Here is a 21112-nt window from a genome sequence, read left to right as displayed (position 1 = left end):
CCAAAATGACTGGGCAGGAAGATTCCGGGCAGGTCAAACTGGGAAGGACAAATCCGTCAATTAAAGGAAAGATGGAAGGAGAAAATGGTAATTTGAGAGGCAGATACCCCACAGCCATTACGCAAGGGATACGGAGATAGGTGAGGAAGATGAATAAAAAGTGGTTCAAAATTATGATTCTGGACGCGTCTGCTCCTAAAATCTCCCTCTCTAATCCAATCCTCTCCCTTCCTTCTCTCTCTAATTTCGACAAATGGGGCTCAAGGGTTTCTCTTAGCTATCTTCCCTCGCTAGATTTTGCAAAACCCTAGTTTCTTCATCGTCTTTATCACTGTATATATCCAAGGAAACCTGGTCTTCCTTTTGTGTACGCTGCCACGGTTTTGGTGTTTGTTTGATTCTCTGTGTGGTTTTCTGCAATGTCAGTCTCCGGTGGTGTTTCGATTGCCCGAATCCGTGGGGAGAATCGGTTCTATCATCCACCTGCGATGCGGCGTCGTTTGCAGCAGCAGCAGCAGCAGCAACAGCAACAGCAGCAGCAGCAGCAGCAGCAGCAGCAGCAGCAGCAGCAGAAGCAAACTGCCTTGGATTTGAAGGAGGTTGCTGCTGCTACTACTGCGAGGATCGATGAGTTGGAGAAGAGTGAGGTTGATGAGTGTCGTTCTTGGTCTACTCGCTCGGATTGCTCTGTTTCTGATCGTGGAGTTGCTGATTCTACTAATTTGGATCGGTTCTTGGAGTACACTACTCCCGTTGTTCCGGCTCAATGTTTTTCTAAGGTAATGATTGGTCAAGCGAGTGTTTTTTTTTTTTACTTGATGTTGGTGGTTTGTTTTTTAGGTCAATTGTTTCATTTTTTTTGGTGGACTTGGAAGTGCCTTATTATGATGGAAATTGATGTTGGTTAGTCTTCGCGTATGAACTTCTGTGATTATGGTTCTTGTAATTATTAGGTTCAGGAAGATCTTATGGTTTAGTTGATTTATCTTGACGAGGATGTTGGAATCTTCCTTTTCGTTTTGCGTTTTATCTTCTTTGTTTTTCTTCAATGGATTTCTTTAGTATTATTCTTAAGGCCCCTCCCCCTTCTCTTTTGTGCTTCTACATCGTCTACTTGATCACTTTAACTTTAGTGTTAGTTTCTTCTTTTAATTTCCTTTTTTTTTTTGTCTGACTATGATATCAACGTCCTGTTAAGTTGCATACTGATCTTTGCTAAGTTGCTTTTATTTGGAATCTGAATTTACTTCAAATTTTCAAATCATTAAATTTCTCCGATGTTGGCCTTAGACGAGCCTAAAGGGATGGAGAAATCGTGAAGTCTCAGAGGCACCTCCTTATTTTGTGCTCGGTGATCTCTGGGAATCTTTCAAGGAATGGAGTGCATACGGAGCGGGTATCCCTCTATTGTTAAATGGTAGCGACTCTGTAGTACAGTACTACGTTCCATATCTGTCGGGCATACAACTCTATATAGATCCATCAAAATCCTCTGCCTTAAGGTGAGGATTATTCATTGAGCTTCATGTTCTCTTATTTCTTATTCGGTTCTAGCAACGTATTTTGTTAACTTCCCCTTCTATTCTCATTTCCTATCTAATTATGATTTGTGATTACATTACATTCCTAGGAATGCTAGCTTCATTATATTTATTGTTCTGTATCCTGATGCAATATGCAGGTCTTTTTAATATTTAGTTCGTAAGCTTGTTATTGCCCTGGGATCTTCAATTGTGTTGAAGGGTGTTGGGTATTGATATGTGTATTATATATCACTCATCTTATGTGGATGCGTGTTGAACAAATCCACTTTGGGTTTCACAATATATGCATATAATAGCTTGAATGTGTTGGTGATTTTGTTTTCCCATCTTTCATATAATTATTTCTTTGCACAATGAATGTGATGGCCATCATTTGTGGTTGAAAATATAGCAGTTGGCATGTCTTTATATCCGTTCATCATTTGTCTGACACTAACCAACCTACTTTGCCGTTAATTATTTCACCGTCTCATTCAACTTTCTTTTTTATTTTCTTCTATTAAGCTTTTTCCTTACTGATCATTTATATTTTCTTTTACAAAAATGCCTTATCCTAAATCATTTCTGAATAATAGATTTATTAATATGGATGTGGTGTTATATTTTTGAGCTGGTAACCATTGCAAGGTCATGGGTTTTCTGGGTATCGTGAATTGGTATCATCGTGTGTGATATTTACATAAAGTGTTGTTTAAAATTGAGTATATGGGAGTAGCAAGTGAATTTGTAATTTGGTACTGTTTTTTGTAGTAGAAGGCGTGGTGCTGATAGTGATGCTGAGTCCTCAAAGGAAACAACTAGTGATGGAAGTAGTAATTGTGGGATGGGAAAAAAAACTAGTACGGCTCTTCAGGATGAGTGGATACAGGACTCCAGTGTTACTGGGTCACGAAGAGCGCTTCAAATGAATGTACCCTCTGCCGAGTCATCAAGTGATGAAAGTGACTCTTGCTACCGTCAAGGTCAGCTTGTGTTCGAATACATGGAGCTTGATCCACCATTTTGTCGTGAACCATTAACTGATAAGGTGGTGTATTTTTATTTAGGTGTAGTACATGAGAGCACTCTTCATTTTTACTAACGTTAACTCGTATTTGACAGATCACTATCCTTGCATCTCGTTTTCCTGAATTGAAAACATATAGAAGCTGTGATTTATCTCCTTCCAGTTGGATATCTGTGGCATGGTATGTCTTGTCCCCTCTGGATTATATGTTACTCTATGATCCAGATCTGTTACTTTGCTCTGACACAGTAATTTTTCCTCTGAAGGTATCCAATTTATAGGATTCCCACGGGTCCAACTCTACAAAGTCTAGATGCTTGCTTTTTGACCTTCCATTCTCTGTCTACAGCATTTCAAGGTAGTTCCTCGCTTTATTTATTTTTATTTTTTTTTGTTATGCATATATGTCATCAATCAATTCTCTGGGCCAGTTTATATTCTATGTGCCTCTTGCTCTGTTTAGTTTAAGATCAAAGTGGATTGGTTTATGGTAATGATTTCAATGGCTACAGTCAAGTGTAGTTAGGTATGATTGTAGTTTCGATCACCTGTAATGGTTGTATTATGGGAAAACATCAGCTGAGGCAGGAAGATTGAGTAGTATTTGACTATAAAAAAATTTATATATTGAGTGTTTGGAATATAGTTTTAAAAACCTATTTTGTTAGTTAAGGCCGCAATATGCCTGTAAGACAATCAACTCATAACTTGCAGTTAACTTGTGCTATTTTGCACGAACTTCATTTACAAGATAGACATTGTAAGAACATTTTCAAATGGACATCATGATGCTTGTGTTTGGAACAGGCATCGGCACCGACGGGTTGCAATTCCATTGGCCAAGAGTTCGAGAGGTGCACACTGCAAATTTGCCTCTCAAACTACAGTTGCCAACATTTGGACTTGCTTCCTACAAGTTCAAATTTTCGTTTTGGAATTCAACTGGTGTGGAGGAATGTCCAAAGGCTAACACATTGTGGCAAGATGCCGACAACTGGCTCAGGTCATTAAACGTGAACCATCCCGATTACAGATTTTTTGCATCTCATACTTCGTCCGGGAGATGATAAGGAAAAGAATGTTATGCATGATGCTCAAATGTGGGATTACCAAAGAAACTCGCTTCTTCGAAGTGTCGTGAAAATTTATATGGGATCTATGGCATTTTCTGAATTACTATATGTTGACCATATAAAGGGTTTTGTACAGGGAGAATGATGTTGATAGTAACATTACGGTTGAAATGAGGATTGGCTTTAGGATATAGTTATTATTCTGGGAGCGTCAATCCTCTCCCCCTATGGTGGTACTAGTCTCTATTCTTCCTTCCTTGTGTTGGGATATGAGTGTTGATGGGGATTTGATGGTGGTTGTGGGCAACAACAGAGAAACTGCTGTCAATAACAACACCCTGCCCTGCCCCGCCCCACCCCGTCCCTTTTTTGCTCTTTTTACTTCAAATTGTGGGTTAGGACTGTAACTTTCACTGCCCCCATGATATTGGTGAAAAGTATATCTAGTATGTTAACTACGATCTCGCTGTGTATTAACAGAGTGTTCAACAGTTGATGTGATCAAATGTAATTGGTGCTCCGTTTTAAGAGTATGTTGAATACATTTTCTACGTTTTCATTATTATGTAAACAGATGGGAGCGCACCACTTATGGTGTCATGATTGTTGTGTTTGTAACTCTTATATGTAACAACAATCCATCAAAGTTTGAGATGGATATTTCAAGGTTTGTTGGGTGGCTTGCATTAGTTTAAAGTGGTGTAGGGCTGAATTTGGCTTTTACCATGGGGATAATTCTGATTCGAGTATCCAACGAACTTTATATTCGGCTTCTTTTTATAACTGTGCTCGAGTTATGACAAAGAAAAGCTCTCCAATTGTTTTAGTTGAAGTATTCAAAAAATATTACTCGTTTAAAGTGTTCAGTTTTGAACGCACACTTTTTAGATGATGTCAATGCAATTATAATTGACCTTGTTTGGTAAAGGGTATACATGGGTTGGTTGAGTTGGATCGGGTCGAAAAATAGCGAATAAATAAAGCTCAAGAATAAATAAAATTAAGTACATCAGAAATTAAATAAATAAATAATGTTTCACTTAGGAGTTGCAAAGCTCTCGTAGCTCAGTTGGTTAGAGCACCCGTTTAGTAAGCGGGAGGTCTTGAGTTCGACTCTCAACGAGAGCAATTCTCCTTTTATTGATTTTTAATATTTTTCTTATCTCTGTTTCTTGCTGGGCCTTATTTCCAATGAGGCTAAAGCCCACTAAACACAGCATAAATGGGCCGAAAACAAACCCAATCAGCCCATAAAACTAACCGACAAAACAGTTCTTTTTTTTTTTTTTTCGATGCGCGGGCGCAGAGATTGGTCAACGAACCACAACAACAAGCCGACCAATTTAAAATTTTGATTTTGATTATTGTATTATATTTTATAGCAAAATGACAGATAAGCATCATGCAATGATGAAAAATATTGAAACATGAATAATTGAGTTGAAGGGTAATGCATGGAATTATCACACGCATTACAACTAAGAAACCATTTGCTTTCATTTTTATGATTCATCAAGATTCCCCAAATCCCTTCTTGATCTTTGTAACATTGCATGCATGGCATGGCATCCCATCCCAACCCCCCAATCCCCTCCAATCATAACTCTTCTTCCCATTTTTCCCTTTTTACATGGGTGCTTCCCATGATTGCTACCCGACCTTCAGGGACGTTATTGTCTTTTTCAACTTTTAACTCATGCACGACTTACCGTTGTCCTTTTATGAAAAAAAAAAAAAAAAAAAAACAAACAAACAAACAGAACCTATTCGTTCTTGCTGTGTTGTGGAGCTCGCATGGTATGTAAACCCACAAAGTCAACTCGTGTTTGGAATCCTGAGCAATCTCATGAACTTAAATCTCTCATGATGTGTTTCAAATTGACGTTTTTCTGTTTTGAACTAATACGATTCACATCGTTTCCTCGTTTGTTTTAGTGGGTGATGGTTGAGGAATGGGAAGATAATAATAGGACTAGGAAATATGCAAATTGAGGGGACAAAAAAAAAAAAAAAGCGTTGAATTTTGCTGGCAAATGGGTGTGTTTTGGTGAAGGGAAGTTGTCCATTTTTATGGCTAAGGGCCCCTCCCAATGCCTTTCTTTCTTCACACGCACTTTCCAATTTCTCTTTCAATTATTCTCTTCCAATGCCTCTCTTGCTACTAATCTCACGTGCTCGTCTTTCCAACCGAGTCGCACAATCTTGAAACCGAAGATCTAGTTTAGTTTATACGATCTGGTTTTGTTTCTTTCTTCTGAATTTTTTATATTGTATTTGAACTGTCATAGGTGTTCTAAATAGCTTCCTATTCAGTATCTACTAATTAGTCTAGGTCAACTTAGGTATCTAATCAACCTATGTGTATTACGGTCTAAACCAATCACGTAGCTCAAGCAACTGAACCTAGTTAGGTCATATCCAATAAGCTAGAATGTTTGATCCATAGAGTCATAACAGTACGTCATTGTGCTCTACACCTACATATCAGCTGCATCACATACCAATCACCACACCTAACTTACCCAAAACTCCGTAACAACACAACTGAATTATCGTACACTTAATGCGAATGAACAACCTTAATTAAGATTAGAAAAACGCTAAAAAAATAATAATTAATAATAATAATAATAAAGTCTGCTTCCATCATCCCACCCAAAATGGACGGCTGTGATGCATATAAAAGTACTAAATTGTCATTTTACTCATCTAATCAAATGAATAGATAAATGAAAAGGCCATTTTTTAAAATAATAAATAATAATATTGTTTTGGGCCCACCCAGCTGCACCGACTTGGTTTTAACGGATTCAGATTCTAGATAGCCCTACTGATATATATATTAATTTAATATAAAAAAAATGTAAAAATGAACAGACACGACCGCGTCGTGGGCGCACGTGCGTTGGAAGTGGGCCTAATTTTGATGTAAGACGGCGGAGCCCAGCCCAAATAGTTCCACTTTGGCCCACTTTTCTTCCGTGTCGTACGTGTGGTCCGTCTTCCCACGTGCCCATCCTGCCGATTTAACATTGTCCCACACGCTACCACCAAATTATAACTCCTAATTTCTAAATTTATTAATTTTTTTTATTTCGATTTTTTTTAATATTTTTATTTATATCTATCTCTTCCCACCTTAAAAAATATCTTATAAATCTTTAATTTTTTTAGTGTTTAATAAATTTAAAAATTTTATTTTCGTATTTAGATTAAAATTTTAAATATATTTTCTTCTGTTATTTATTTATAAACCGTGCTATATTACGAATTCGCCACTTGATAGTTCCGACATTACCTACATTTTTTACGACATGATCATAATGCTCCACGGACCAATACGAATCATTTTAACACAAATTCGAGTGATATAATTAAATCTTTATAATTTTAACGGTAACTAAATAGTTACAAGTAACGAGAGAAAAGTTTTAACCTAATAGTTAAAAAATATTATAGTAAGGATAAAAATAAAAATAAATGGAAAGTAGCTGGAAAAAGTGGGTTTGGAGTTTTGCTAAACTTGAACTAGTTGCCACGTGGCACAGTTGTCCTAATCACCTGAATCGCCCCAAAAGCTCTTCTGTGCACGCCACTCCAACTTTCTTTAATACTCGCGCCCGCGCGTGGCTTTCTCTTCTCAAAAGCACAAACTTCCCCTTCTTCCATTTTTTTTTTTTTAATAATCAAAATTGATGTATTTTTCAAATTGAATTGTGGGTTTTTAATTAAAATATAATATTACGTGTCATAGTAGAAAAAAATTAGGGCTACAAAATGGTCGGGATGAAGATAACTTTCTTGTCTCATCCTCGTCAAAGATTTTATTCTCTAACCTGAGCTCGTGACTCAAGTGGGAGCCCTAGCAGTGTACATGGGTAATAATTAATGTCATGTAATGACCTAAGTCCATTGTTTGTAGATATTGTCTGCTTTAACCTGTTACGTATCACTCTCTTCAACTGATGTTGGACCTCACATGTCGAAACTCGGTTCAAGAGTCTGAATGGATTGGTGGGTGGTAAATCATTTCGATGAATTCTCTATGGTTAGCTAGTTTAACCCAAACAAAGTTACTAAAGTCAGTAAAAAAATACGAACAAAAGTGTATTTTAGGTAATAGACATGTCGTACTATTATTCAATTAGCAGTGATAAGGAGGGTCGAGAGTTACAACGCTATCAACCGAGCTCATTACGTTTTTCAATCTGTAGTGACTTGATTTTGACAGTGAGGCAATGACATGTACATGTAACATATTCATCTCAAGAGGGGACACAAAAGGCAACCAAAAAAAAAGGAGAAAAGAATATACTTTTTCAGTATATTTAATTAATTTAAATAAATATATACATAAATAAATAAAAACTTTACAAAAAGCTCACTTCTTTTCTTGCAATTCAACTCCATTTATACAAATAAACAAATACCCAAGTGGGGATTTTTATTTATTTATTTATTTTTGTGCTTATTTTCTATTTTAAAATCCAAAATAAATAATAATTAATAATTAAAAAGAAAATACAGAACACCCCAGCCAGACAAGCCCTAATTGTGTTTCACGAGACGATAAATGCCACGTGTAAACCTGGAGTGGGTGAAAAGGTAGATGACGTGGAATTACGGGAGATTAATTAAAAAAAAAAAAAAAAGCAGAGGCTTCAAAAGCAGTGCATGCGACTGAAAAGGAAAGGGTAGAATTGGAATTTTGGGTTTTGTTTTGTTGGTATTATCGCTCCAAAATTTTCACATCCCCCCAATATTTATTATATATTTATAAATTAGCCCCTCTCCAATTTATGGGACACTTTCAAAAAAGGCCCTTTCTTGCAATAATGCCCATTTTTTGCATTGACTTTTGGGTCAACGCTAGAATCCTCCCTTTTTCTCTTTTCAAACCCTCAAATATGTGTTTTAAACACGTCGGGTAGTTACACGACAAAGTCAACTACCGAAATTTGACTATTTTTTTTTTTATCATAACTTACGAGATTTCGAGATAATTAGTTTTATGTTTTATTTTTGAGTTGATTTCATCGTGAAATTGATCAGAGCCTGAGACGATGGTAACCCTAAATAGTTTTCATTTTGCTGGAAGTGGGTATTTTGTCGATGAATCATAAAGGTTAAAACTTTGATCATTTTTTTTTAATTTATCAAAATCGAGTGACTGTCGCTTTCGGTAACCATTTTTGTTATTGAATATTTGAGTTTATCGATTAAAATTGAATAAGAGAGAAATAGAGAACGTTCCTTTATCAAACATGTAGCATATTCCTAGGAACTTGATCTATATTTAATATAAAAGCATAGTGATGCTTTTCAACTTTGTTATTAAAATAAAATAACATATTTTATATGAATATGTAAATTTGATCAAAATCTCGTAACTAAAAGAGATATTTACGAAAATTTAAGATGACAAGACATGTCCGAGCTATCCAAGAGAGCTAAGTATTGGAAATCTCCGAGCTAACCTTAGAGGGCTAAGTGTAGTTGAAGATAGAAAAACGCAGGTAAAAAATTATGCAATATATGGTAGAAGAAAAGACAACGGGATGATTGAAATGACTATAAACAAAGAATCTAACCGCTTTTAATGAGTACAGATTCTGTTCGAACTCAAAAAGAACATAAAAACGAGCACGTTGAGAGTTAATTCTATCACAGAGTGCCTGGTAACTTAAACAAACACGCGATCGAACGAGGAGAAAGAATCTTTACTATGTGAAAGATGCTATCTTATCCTAATATCAAAGGAAGTTGATCGTTCTAGTTTTGTGCAATTTTGTTGTGTCTTATGTGTACAAAGAACAAAAATGAAAAATAGTGTAAAGAATTTGAAAGTTTTTAAGAGTAGATTTGGATATATGGGTTAGTTAAATCTTAGTCCTGTATGAGCTGGATCCACTCTCTCAGGAGTGACCCACTTTGAATAAAATATTACGATAATCCAATGAACAACGAGCCCCTAAATTGAACAGGGTTCTTCAACCGTTCTGCTCTAATCTCCAAGTGCTCTGTATAAAATTCCTCTCTGAAACTCTCATTTCCTTATTCTATCTCTGATTTCATCTAAAACCCATATGGATTCTTTTGATTTTGCCCACTTTTTAAGCCGAAAGTGAAGTATAAAATGCTGCTGTCTCAATATTCGGCGTTTTTATTGATTTCGTTCGTTTGAGATTTGGGGTATTCAAGGGTAAATCTGAATCGATTTGAGGGATCGATGTCTACGGCGAGTTCGAGCTCTGTAAGGAAACCTAGTGAATCTGTTCCTCTACAGTTTCCGGCCGGCCTTCGTGTTCTTGTTGTTGATGATGATCCTACCTGCCTTATGATCTTGGAGAAGATGCTTCGGATTTGTCGCTACGAAGGTATCCTTTTCGATTCCGCTTGGATATTTCTTGTTTTTGGTAGCGGTTTCTCTTGAATCTGTGTTATTCACTTCGTTTTTCAAGTATCCGTATGCGATTTGATTGTTTCTTGGGCGTTCGAGTGAAATTTCTGTCACTTTTGCTATCGTTTCTTGTGATTTTGGATATAGGGTTCTTGATTTGAGATCGTGAGTTCGTTTGAATGTTCATGATTTTGCTATAATTTTGAGTTGTTTTTGGATTAGGGAACATGTCTGTTAGTAATGGAGAATTTGTCTTGTGTTTCAGTAACGAAATGTAGTCGAGCTGAGGATGCGTTATCGGTCCTCAGACGTTACAAGAACGGGTTCGATATCGTTTTGAGCGATGTTCATATGCCAGACATGGATGGATTCAAGCTTCTGGAATGCATTGGACTTGAAATGGACTTGCCTGTGATTAGTAAGGAATGCATTTTGTTAGTTCATAATAGTGAATGATAGCTTGATAGGGACTGGTTTCTAATGAGTGGAGTTCTGTGTAGTGATGTCGGTGGATGACGGGAAAAACGTTGTTATGAAGGGAGTGACTCATGGTGCTTGTGACTACTTAATAAAACCTGTTCGAATTGAAGCGTTGAAGAACATATGGCAGCACGTTGTTCGTAAGCGGAAGAATGAATGGAAGGACTTGGAGCAATCTGGTGTTGAGGATGTCGATCGACAGCAAAAGGCGAATGAAGAAGCAGATTATTCATCTTCTGCTAATGAAGGAAGTTGGAGGAACTCGAAGAGGAGGAAGGAGGACATAGACGATGCTGAGGAGAGGGATGACTCATCGACCCTAAAGAAACCGAGGGTTGTTTGGTCCGTTGAGCTTCATCAACAGTTCGTGGGTGCTGTTAATCAACTAGGAATCGAGAGTATGGAGTTTCTTCTCATCATTTCTTGCATTTAGTTCTTTGGATTTGTGAACTCTTAGCATGATTTTAGATTTCTCGAGCGTTTAAGCGTTCTCTAACCATCGTAAAATACGGTCTATAATTACAGAGGCTGTTCCCAAGAAGATTCTCGAATTGATGAATGTTCCTGGACTCACTAGAGAAAACGTTGCCAGCCATCTTCAGGTAAGGACCGATCGAGAAGCTCGTTTATGTTCATGAATTCTTGTGTATCTTCTTCTCTCTGCTTGAAACGTTTCGAGTAGATTCTTAATATGCTGCACGTTTTAATGCATAGAAATATCGCCTGTACCTGAGAAGAGTAAGTGGAATGACACTGCAACAGAGTAATCTGAACAACACGTTCATGAGTGCCCAAGAAGCATTTGGCTCGACGTTGAACGGGCTTGATCTTCAAACGCTCGCTGCTGCTGGTCAACTCCAGCCACAGAGCCTTGCTACGCTCCAAGCAGCGGGATTTGGTCGGTCTACAGCGAAATCAGGCATGCCTATGCCTCTTGTTGACCAAAGGAACCACTTTTTTAGCTTCGAAAATCCGAAGTTGAGATTCAGTGATGGACAACAGGCACATTTGAACGGTAGTAAACCGATGAATCTTCTTCATGGAATTCCGACAACGATGGAGCCGAAACAGCTAGCTAATCTGCAGCAGCACTCTGCACAATCTCATGGAAACATGACAATGCAAGCTAGTGCCCAAGGAGGCCAAACTAGCTCTCAACTGATGCAGACACCTCAACCACAAGCTCGACCACAGATCCTAAATGAATGTACAGCAACGAGCGTTACAAGGCTTCCACCAACAATACAGCAGTCGATATTGCCGAATGGAACTGCTGGTTCGGTTTTGGCTAGGAATGAATTTACGACTAACAGCAGAGGTGGAGGCTACAATCTAATTTCACCAGCCTCAACAATGTCAAATTTTCCCATGAACCAAACTGCAGAATTGCCTGGTAACAGTTTTCCACTTCAAAGTACACCAGGGATGTCGAGTATTGTCCCAAAGGGAAGATTCCCGGACGAGGTTAACTCAGTCTCGGATATTAAAGGATCTGACGGTTTCGTTCCGAGCTATGATATGTTTAGGGATCTGCACCCTCAGAAGTCAGATTGGGACTTGCAACACGTAGGCGTGACCTTCGATGCATCGCAAGGTAGTCTTGACATTCCGACCGCAGCATTTGGTCATCAAGGGTATGCCTCTAGCCAACAAAATGGACATAACAGGCACACATCTACAGTAGGCAAGGCCATGTTCTTGTTGGAAGAAGGAAGTGACAATGGGAATGCCCAAAGTATGGGTCAACAACTCAATCCTCTTTTCGATGATGGTTCGGTGAGAGTTAAAATGGAACGAGCTTCGGAAACCAGCAGTCAAACCGACCTTTTTTCTGAACACTTTGGTCAGGAGGAGGACCTAATGAGTGCACTTCTTAAACAGGTTAGATTGCAGTACCATTGTATTTTGCCCACATCAGTTCGAGAGGGGAACGAAACATTTCTTATAAGGGTGTGGAAACCTCTCCTTAACAGACGTGTTTTAAACTCGTGAGCCAAAACGGACAATATCTACTAGCGGTGGGCTTGGGCTGTTACACTCTCCCTCCCCGGTGTGTTCGTAAGATGAATTATTACTAATAAACTTTGTAAATATGTTGTTTCACAGCAGCAGGGAAGCATTGCAACAGCTGAAAGTGAGTTGGAATGGTTTCATCATAATACTCCTGTTTAAGAATGTTGGTCTAGCTTGGAAAGCATATGAACAGCCATTATGAACGGCCATTGCATATCAGCAGGCAGATCATTTTAGATGTAATATTGTGAAGTTCATTTAGCACTGAAGCATAGTAATGTGCAGATTCTTTCGACCGCTTCCACGGAGAGACTAACTCGAGTCTGGTTGTGGAATCGGGCGCTACGTCGGTGCTCTTGGCTCATGGAATTGAGATTTTTGATGCAATTGCCAGGTTTAAGGACCCCTTATGACTCCATAACCTACTGAAAAACAATACTCTTCCTATGTTCATAGCAATTGCAGTTCACTTTCATGTACATATTCGGCTATATGGTTCAAGACATCAGTTTAGAGATACTAAGTTATCCTTTTGTAATCGTAAAATTTTGAGATTTTCATTGCCATTCATATTCGTCTTTCACTTTCAGCTATTTTCTCTCGTTTTGTATAAGATGATGTTCCTCATAGTACAAGTCCACCGCTAGCAAATATTGTCTGCTTTATATCGTCATCAGTTTCACGGTTTTAAAACGTGTCTGTTAAGGAGAGGTTTCTACACTTTTATAAAGAATATTTTGTTCATCTCTCTCGATGTGAGGTTTTACAATTTACCTTCCTTGGGGGTCCAACATCCTTCGTGGATTCACAATCTATCTCCTTGAGGGCTCAACATCTTCTATAAAATCTCACAATTTACCCCTCTGGGAGGTCTAGCATCCTTGTTGGCATATTGTCTGGTACTGATACAATTTGTAACAGTCCAAGTTGATCGCTAGCAGATATTAACTGCTTTAGCTTGTTACATATCGCCGTCTGTAGCTTCACGGTTTTAAGACGCGTCTATTAGGGAGAAACTTTCACTCTTTTAAGGAATGTTTCGTTTCCCTCTTCAATCGATGTGGGATCTTACAACATATAATACATACCCTTAAGCCCGTTCCGTCCTTACAATCTTAGGAACCAAAATCTGTTCTCATAAATATAATTTGAACACTATATTTCATAAGAAATGAAACTTTCAAATCGAAAATGTTGCCCCAAACGAGTTCGAATCTTAAATATATCAAAAACAAAGGTCCTAATTGATATATGATGAAAAGTAGGGGAAACATTTATAATAACAAAATTCACAAAAGTTCAAAAAAATACAAGCCAGAAGAACTGGCAGAGCCATGATGCACAGCTTCTTCTAGTGTTGAGTGACCATAAGACCTATCATTTCTCGGAGTATTCACCTCATAAAGTCCCTGAAAATAGTCTATTTCAACTTCAATCCTTCAAAGAATAAAACAATGAACAGCAGCTACAACATAATGTGATTCTTCTCGTTCTTTCCGGGCTATTGCTGAACAAACACGAACACGAATAGTAGCGTTAAGATGCTCGGAATCAACGAAGCCAAGTTCCTTTGGCTGTCGTTAACAGGGAATGTTTTTGGAAGTAGACATTCTTCCCCATTGAAGAACACTTTAGTGGGGAACCCATCTCCAGCAGCCATGTTAAGAACTTGTATGTTCTTCTTTGTAAATGATATCACAGATTGCTGTTTTCCGGGTACCCTCGGATCCCTTTCTGGGTGGACTCCGTCCGTTTCGCCTACGAGATAGTTTAGTCCAGGATTACCCTGCATAAAGATAGTATTATTGGCACCATCCAGTTCCAAGGTCGTCGCGTTGAACGAGTACATTGCCTGGAAACCAGGTGCTGCTTTCTTCATCTGAACTGCAGCAAACCAATCTGCAAAGTTCACTTCGTCCCAGTTGAAGAGAGTAATCCTTGCACTCCATCCGTCTCTATAATCGGTATACAAATGCCAATTGATACTCACACCACAGTTATCAGGACAAGGCATGGGATTGGGAGTTGGGTAGTGTTTAAGACCAGCCCAAGCCACAGCCATGGCGGTCCTATTCTCGAACGGAACAAGAAGGGCTTCCGGTGGGAGGAGCATTGCAGAGGACGTTGCATTACATGTACGAGCAGTGTTATGCGGGCATCCACAAGCACACGTTCTACACGGGACGACAGAATCGTTGTAGTAAGCCGAAAACGAAACACAGCATTTCGGTGTGTCGTCCTTGACGTGAGTTATGTTACAAACAACTTGCCAACTAGCCACTGCAGTCGAATTCAATGGTAAACCACTTGAGTCTGGGAATTCGCTAGGACTTACCCTCAACGGAGCACCACATTTATACGTCGGGTTTAGAACGCCACTGATCTTCCAATTCTGAGGTGGTGTAATCTGGGATCTATTGAGATCTGGTGGCATTTTAAAAACTTGCATTTGAAACGCTGAAATCGACTTGCTTGAGTCCATATGAGAAGGCAAGATCGTCCCGTTTCGACAACAGAACGGGATCAACCCGAGCGTAGTGTCGTTGGCCTTAGTTGGAGGCAAATCAACAATTGTTGGCTTTTTTGCACAGCTTAATACATTGGCAAAGTCTAAATCCTTATAATAAGTGCCTTGTCTACCAAAAATGCAATCAGTAGAATCAACAACAGAAGGATAAGCACCTTTCATTGAATAGATGAACTCATCCTTCATCCATTCCCAGCTCAACTTCCAATAATCAAGACGACCGAGAGGATTATGATTAGAAATTTTGACTTGTGCCCAATAACTCGAATCATAGGTTCTTGTCACATCATACATGATCGTTAGATCGCCATTTTGGCGAGGCAAGAACTCTTCACTAGTTGTGATGTTTGTTTTAACGCTTGGATCGGGTCTACAACAGACGTGCATCTCACTCTTTCCTGATGTTTAGAGAAATGAAATCGATATTCAAACTCAAACCAAGCTCAAGAACTTGATATTCAAACTCAAACCAAGCTCAAGAAATTGATATTCAAACTCAAACCAAGCTCAAGCAATTGATATTCGAACTCAAACCAAGCTCAAGAAATTGATATTCAAGCTCAAACCAAGCTCAAGAAATTGATATTCAACTCAAACCAAGCTCAAGATACTGATATTCAAACTCAAACCAAGCTCAAGAAATTGATATTCAAGCCCAAACCAAGCTCAAGCAATTGATATTCAAACTCAAACCAAGCTCAAGAAATTGATATTCAAACTCAAACCAAGCTCAAGAACTTGATATTCAAACTCAAACCAAGCTCAAGAACTTGATATTCAAACTCAAACCAAGCTCAAGAAAATAATATTCAAACTCAAACCAAGCTCAAGCAATTGATATTCAAACTCAAACCAAGCTCAAGAAATTGCTGAGAGAATCGAAGGGGAAAGATAGCTCCAAAAACCAAGAAAAACTCTAGCAATTACTCAGAATCTGATCAGAAACTGCAGAAAATTTGGATAAATCACCAGAATCTAAACTTAACTAAATATAAGCAGAAACCCAGATCATAAAATTTAGCAACTACTCAGAATCTGATCAGAAACTACGGAAAATTTGAATAAATCACCAGAATCTAGCCTTGTATATACAAAGTTCATAATGCAAAACAAGCCCAAAGAAACCCAGATCGTAAAATTTTCCAAAGCTGAAGAACCGATCAGAAACAGATTTGGGATAAACCACTAGAATCTAAAAACATAGTTAATGTAAAAACAAGCAGAAACCCAGATTGTAAAATTGTGCCACTACTTAGAAACTGATCAGAAGTAGCAGAAAATCAGGAATAAATCACTAGAAACGAGAGGGAAAGGGAAGTACCTAGTAGAGTTGGCCGAGGGCAGAGGTATCCATCATTGGCAAGAGATATATTCGTAGGCATCGGACTATTCGGAGGGGCAACCCCAAATTGGGTCCCAACCAATTTGACTTGGACCTGCATCTGAGTGAAGTCTCCAGCAGTTTCAATCGCCGTCTTCAAATCGGTCATCGGAAAACCAGCAAAGACGGTCCCATTGCCGACGTTTCCGGGAACGCTATTCCCATCGGCAAGGACGGCGCCGGAAGCCGAGACCAAGAACTCATCGTGCTGAAACCCCACAAAAACCTTCCAAGACTTAAGCTCCTGAAGGCCGTTATTGAGAATCAAGAGAGTGGACTCGAATCGGTACGGCTGACGGGTCCGATCAGTGACATTAGGGGGGAGCTTCGTTCCTTGGTTGAAACTATAGGACAAGAAGATACTATTGCAAGAATCGGCGGAGGGAGGCGGAGCTTGGTCAGTTGGCTGACAAATCGAAAAGGGTATCACCGTGAAGATCAGGAGGAGGAGCAGATCGACGGTGGCGGTGACCCAGAAGTTGAACGCCATGATTTGGGGCTTCTGGGGTTTTCTGGGTTTGAAAGTTGAAGCGATTTGAAACGAAATATAGTGGAATTTTTGGAGAGAGGAAACGCGTGGATTGTGGGAAAGAGAAAAACAGCGAAAGGGAAGCTGTAGGAATGGTGGAAACAAAATTCAAACCACGTTGCATATGAAAATTATATATTATATGGCCGTCTTTGAGCTGTTCTAAAAGGACTTGGCCAAAAACCAAAAGGCATTCAACCAGTGGGGAGACTATCCGTTGATTCATTCTGATTTTTTTCCATTTCTTTTTTAAATTTGGACAACAAAAAGTTTAAATCTTTTGGCATCTTTTTTTCAAATTGAAGCTCCTTTTATTTGAATAATTTTAGAGCCCGACATGTCGTAAAACAAAATCGCTAGGGAGGGAGCTAATTTATACTCTTAAACTCGATAAGGATACCCATTTAGATTATTGGTTAGTAACTCATCGATGGGTCGGTACTACACAACAAAGAACAAACATAGAGTTGATTGAGCCAATTCATCTAAGTTGTTGTTTGCAGAATGAATATAAAGATGCATTTCATAATGTCTTTATTACCATTTTTGACATTACACGACTCTTTTTTTGCACTTTCGTATGATTTGTTGCTTACAAGACTGGAAAACACATAAAAAGTGGGATTAAATTAAACGAGTGGCAACAAAATCACTTGGAGGCTAAAGCTACAAAATCAAGGATGACAATGAAAGCAATGGACCAATCAACAATATGTATAGAGGAGCTACCCGATAGGTATAAGATTTGGCAAGTCTCCCTCGTTCGTAGTCTCCAATAGATTTTCATTTAAAAGTAGTGTGGAGCTAATTACTAGTCGCGTGATCCACGCCCTCCTTTAGGACTATCAAGTCACACAACCCTAACCAGCCCCCATCCCGGGTTACCACAGTAGTCTTCTAGGTCCACAAGGCGGCTTAATGGTTTTGAATAATAATACCCTTAAAAAAAAAATGAAACTTTTATTTAGACAAAGTTTATCCATGGTTCTTTTAAATGACCCATGACTTTTTTCACTGTGGTAAATGGAAGTTACTTTTTAAAAAAAAAAATTATATTTAATATAAAAATAATGAAATAATGAAAAGGACAGTTATCCTAATGATAAATTTATTTGGAGAAAAATGATTGGATGCAGAAAATCCATTCCCTTCTTCTCCACCCATGCATCTCTGGATAATAATTATTTTATTTATTAACTATTTTCTTTTTCTCAAAATTGTTTATTTATTTTATAAATTTCTCTTTTTTTCCAATTAATTTTTATTTTCACTGTTTACAATATTTTCTTCATCTTATAAAATACGTCAAATTAAAAAAAAATATATATATTTCTAATGCTACATTTTTAATAAAAATTTATTTACGGTAAAACATATTAACTATTTTGAGAAATAAAATTTATATATATTTAAATACTATTAAAATTACCCTAATTTAAAAACTAAAGTAAATAAATAATTAAGTTTAATGGCAAAAATTAATATGTATTAACTTTTTAAAAAAATACAATCACCAATATTACTAGAATTTACATAAGTTAAAATTCCATTTCACTCGTTATTTCAACCATTTAATACCACCGTCACACCAATCAATAATATTAGTTCTTCTCGTTTTAGGACCCACTCATTGTGAAATCAAGAGGATCTCTTGTGAGACTCCACATTGGTCGGAGAGAGGAACGAAACATTTCGCTGGACCTCCGAGAGGCTAGATTGTGAGATCCCCACATCAATTGGTGAAGAAAACGAACTATTACGTTGCATCTTTTTTCATTAACATCGTTCTTTTACCCGTGAACCCTTTTTCCATGTTACTTTTTGTTTGGATTGCATTCAAGATCCAACATATTATATAAAATTACCCCATAAATAAGAACAAAAATCTCGGATTAACAAGTTCAAACAGAGTTTTATTCATCATCATCATTAATATCAATGATCATCAAGAGACAAGAATCAGCAATGACAATGCTCAACAAAATTCATTATCAAACTCTTCACCACAACACTACATTACTCATAATACTCTCCAACATCCAAAAAAACAATGGTTAGTTAATACAACAAAAAAGATAGAGAGAGATCTATAGGAATAATAAAGAACTAACAGAATTTCACTCAATATACTTCTTCTTCTTCTTCTAGGTTAGATTTTGGTTTCTTCTTTATTGCTCTTTCTGATCTTCGTTAATGGCTGTTTTCAAGCAAAAACAGAGCCATATGACAGCGCCATTAACAACACAGCAGCTTGTTCTTCCTCTCCCAGCTTCTTCCTCTGCCTCTCAACGCTAGATCTCTGCATCAAAACCTCTCTCCCCAAAGCCATGAGCCTCTGTTTCAAGCTATCTCTTAGCTTACTATTGCTAATATTGTTGCAGCTATTGCTCCTTTTGTTCTTCTTATCCTCAACAACTCCTTTGCTTAACCCCAAAATCGCCCTCCTCTTCTTCCTACTTCTAATCCCACACGCATTGCAAAGAGACTGTTCGAAATCAGACAGAAAAAAACAAAAATCTGAGACAAGGATCGAGAGATATAGCTTATGAACTCCATTAGAGTTGAGATCGATCAATGAAATCACCTTCGGACCAGCTGGGCCGCCTCTCCATAAGGGGGTTTTTGAAGTGCCGCAGTCCGCACATGTCTTCTTGTTCTGCTCGTTCACTTGACTCTCCTCCGATGATACCCCGCCGGAGTTTTTGCTGGATATGTCCTCCGATTCCGATACCTACAACATTAGTAACCACCGATCAGAAACTGAAGTGAAAAAGAAAGGAAAATCTCAAAAACAGAGACGAATACTCACTCTATCGCTTGGATCCATCATCATCCGTTGGTATTGGAGAGATCTAAGAGAAACCCAGATTTAAAAAACACGAAACTCGAAGTGGGTAGTGAGTGAAACGATTAGAGATCAGAGAATCAAACGATGGGTATCTCGCAAAAGAGTCGATCAGAGACAGAGGAAACAGGGGAGGCGAGATCGAGAAGGGGGAGAGGGGGGATCTGAGAAACAGATCAAACCCAGAAAGGAAAATCAATGGAGGAAACGAAAGGAGATCAGAGTAGAGTGAAAGAATGGCAGAGATCGGAGAGAAGGCGAAAAATTGAAAGGAAAATGCAGAGGGAAAGAATTAAAGAGGAAGGGATGAGAGGATGAAATAGGAATCAAACCGACACAAGTGCAGTGGCCGCAAGCGGGATCTGAAAATCCAATCTTAAATATATACAACCAAAAGGAGAGAGCGCGGGGGCGGAAGAAACCCTAGCTACTCTCTCTGCTGTTTTTTTTAAATGCCGAAAATACCCTTGCCTGAAAAACGCTTCTTCCCCCGCCAAAAAGTACCCCCAAATGAACAAAAAGGGCGCCACTCCCTTTGGTCGTTTCCTTGGACTTTCTTTTTATTATTTTTTTTTTAATTTTTTTTTAATTTATTTAATTTATTTTAATTATTGAGTAACTGAAAATTTTAAGTTTTTTCCTTTTGGGTTTGGTTTAATATTTTTAAAATAAAAAAAAAATTTGTAATTAGTTTGTGAGTTGATATTTTTTTGTAAAGTCAACTCGATTAACTCGAAAATAGAATTACAATCCTAATCTACAGTAATGTTGAAAAGATTAAAAATATTTAACGATTATAACAATAGTAATAATGCATTGTGACTTATAAATTTTTAATATTTGAATTTTATGAGATTTTAGTCGTACGTGTTAATAGATAATTAAGATTATTTTAAATAATTAACAAACAAAAAAATACCTAATAAAATAAATATTTATAATATTTATAAAATTAATTTTTTAAAAATTAAAAAAAAAATCAAATGATTTTGGATAATTATTTATTTAGAAGCTAAAAAAGCACTCAAAATGTTGGTAACTAAAACATTTACTTTTGGTTAATTAATATAAGCTAAAATAAAGACCAGACATGATGTTGACTTAACGGTCAATGCTTTGCATCTGAGCCGTTGGATGTCTGATTGGTCAACGCCCGCCCATCTCTTGGCGTTTGAATTTGGCGGCAACTTTAAATTTTACATTTTTTTTTTATTTTTAAATTGTGTTTTTTGGGGTCTCGAAATGAACACGAGCTTAGGAAAAGATGTGATTGAAAGAACACTCAATTTATTTGTTTTTTTTTTTTTTTTTTTT

The 21112-nt window shown here is 37.7% G+C and overlaps 4 protein-coding genes and 1 non-coding gene across 7 annotated transcripts; 3 read left to right on the top strand and 2 right to left on the bottom strand.

Moving 5' to 3' along the window:
- The first annotated feature begins 155 nt into the window (after positions 1-155).
- LOC111450487 lies at positions 156-4293 on the top strand. 2 transcript variants are annotated; one of them, XM_023090671.1, is made up of 6 exons: positions 156-779; positions 1291-1502; positions 2298-2571; positions 2646-2731; positions 2817-2908; positions 3358-4293. In XM_023090671.1, exons 1-6 carry the CDS (start codon positions 420-422, stop codon positions 3615-3617), a joined length of 1284 nt encoding a protein of 427 aa, XP_022946439.1. In that variant the 5' UTR covers positions 156-419; the 3' UTR covers positions 3618-4293. The 2 variants fall into 2 exon arrangements, with proteins under 2 accessions (XP_022946439.1, XP_022946432.1); XM_023090664.1 differs by having other exon boundaries at positions 159-779; positions 2295-2571.
- A 384-nt stretch (positions 4294-4677) lies between these two features.
- On the top strand, positions 4678-4751 carry TRNAT-AGU. The gene has a single exon. It is a non-coding gene; the product is annotated as a tRNA-Thr (tRNA).
- A 4793-nt stretch (positions 4752-9544) lies between these two features.
- Positions 9545-13104, top strand: LOC111447950 (two-component response regulator ARR2-like). Of its 2 annotated transcripts, none has more exons than XM_023087368.1 (6): positions 9545-10000; positions 10289-10441; positions 10524-10901; positions 11029-11105; positions 11218-12384; positions 12613-13104. In XM_023087368.1, the coding sequence occupies exons 1-6, from the start codon at positions 9853-9855 to the stop codon at positions 12673-12675; spliced, it is 1986 nt and encodes a 661-aa protein (XP_022943136.1). In that variant the 5' UTR covers positions 9545-9852; the 3' UTR covers positions 12676-13104. The 2 variants fall into 2 exon arrangements, with proteins under 2 accessions (XP_022943136.1, XP_022943129.1); XM_023087361.1 differs by having other exon boundaries at positions 9547-10000; positions 12610-13104.
- A 550-nt stretch (positions 13105-13654) lies between these two features.
- On the bottom strand, positions 13655-17098 carry LOC111449583 (COBRA-like protein 7). The gene is made up of 2 exons (XM_023089537.1): positions 16365-17098; positions 13655-15441 (listed from the first exon to the last, which is right to left on the bottom strand). The coding sequence occupies exons 1-2, from the start codon at positions 16912-16914 to the stop codon at positions 14018-14020; spliced, it is 1974 nt and encodes a 657-aa protein (XP_022945305.1). The 5' UTR covers positions 16915-17098; the 3' UTR covers positions 13655-14017.
- A 1814-nt stretch (positions 17099-18912) lies between these two features.
- LOC111453593 (GATA transcription factor 15-like) lies at positions 18913-20193 on the bottom strand. Its single transcript, XM_023094738.1, has 3 exons — positions 19763-20193; positions 19538-19684; positions 18913-19438 (listed from the first exon to the last, which is right to left on the bottom strand). Exons 1-3 carry the CDS (start codon positions 19784-19786, stop codon positions 19157-19159), a joined length of 453 nt encoding a protein of 150 aa, XP_022950506.1. The 5' UTR covers positions 19787-20193; the 3' UTR covers positions 18913-19156.
- Between the last annotated feature and the right edge of the window lie 919 nt (positions 20194-21112).

Source organism: Cucurbita moschata, unplaced genomic scaffold (genome assembly GCF_002738365.1).
Source record: "Cucurbita moschata cultivar Rifu unplaced genomic scaffold, Cmos_1.0 Cmo_Scf00001, whole genome shotgun sequence".
Taxonomy (NCBI): Eukaryota; Viridiplantae; Streptophyta; class Magnoliopsida; order Cucurbitales; family Cucurbitaceae; genus Cucurbita; species Cucurbita moschata.
The sequence above is the reverse complement of the archived record's forward strand: the minus strand, read 5'-3'. Positions and strand labels throughout refer to the sequence as shown.

Coding starts and splice junctions, on each gene's coding strand:
- LOC111449583 (XM_023089537.1), bottom strand. CDS start 16,914: ATGGCGTTCAACTTCTGGGTCACCGCCACCGTCGATCTGCTCCTCCTC. Junction 15,442..16,364: donor CCCTCGGCCAACTCTACTAG/GTACTTCCCTTT, acceptor TCTAAACATCAG/GAAAGAGTGAGATGCACGTC.
- LOC111450487 (XM_023090664.1), top strand. CDS start 420: ATGTCAGTCTCCGGTGGTGTTTCGATTGCCCGAATCCGTGGGGAGAAT. Junction 1,503..2,294: donor TCAAAATCCTCTGCCTTAAG/GTGAGGATTATT, acceptor TGTTTTTTGTAG/TAGAAGGCGTGGTGCTGATA. Junction 2,909..3,357: donor TCTGTCTACAGCATTTCAAG/GTAGTTCCTCGC, acceptor TGTTTGGAACAG/GCATCGGCACCGACGGGTTG.
- LOC111453593 (XM_023094738.1), bottom strand. CDS start 19,786: ATGATGATGGATCCAAGCGATAGA. Junction 19,685..19,762: donor TGATGGATCCAAGCGATAGA/GTGAGTATTCGT, acceptor CTAATGTTGTAG/GTATCGGAATCGGAGGACAT. Junction 19,439..19,537: donor GCGGCCCAGCTGGTCCGAAG/GTGATTTCATTG, acceptor GATTTCGAACAG/TCTCTTTGCAATGCGTGTGG.
- LOC111447950 (XM_023087361.1), top strand. CDS start 9,853: ATGTCTACGGCGAGTTCGAGCTCTGTAAGGAAACCTAGTGAATCTGTT. Junction 10,442..10,523: donor AATGGACTTGCCTGTGATTA/GTAAGGAATGCA, acceptor AGTTCTGTGTAG/TGATGTCGGTGGATGACGGG. Junction 11,106..11,217: donor ACGTTGCCAGCCATCTTCAG/GTAAGGACCGAT, acceptor TTTAATGCATAG/AAATATCGCCTGTACCTGAG.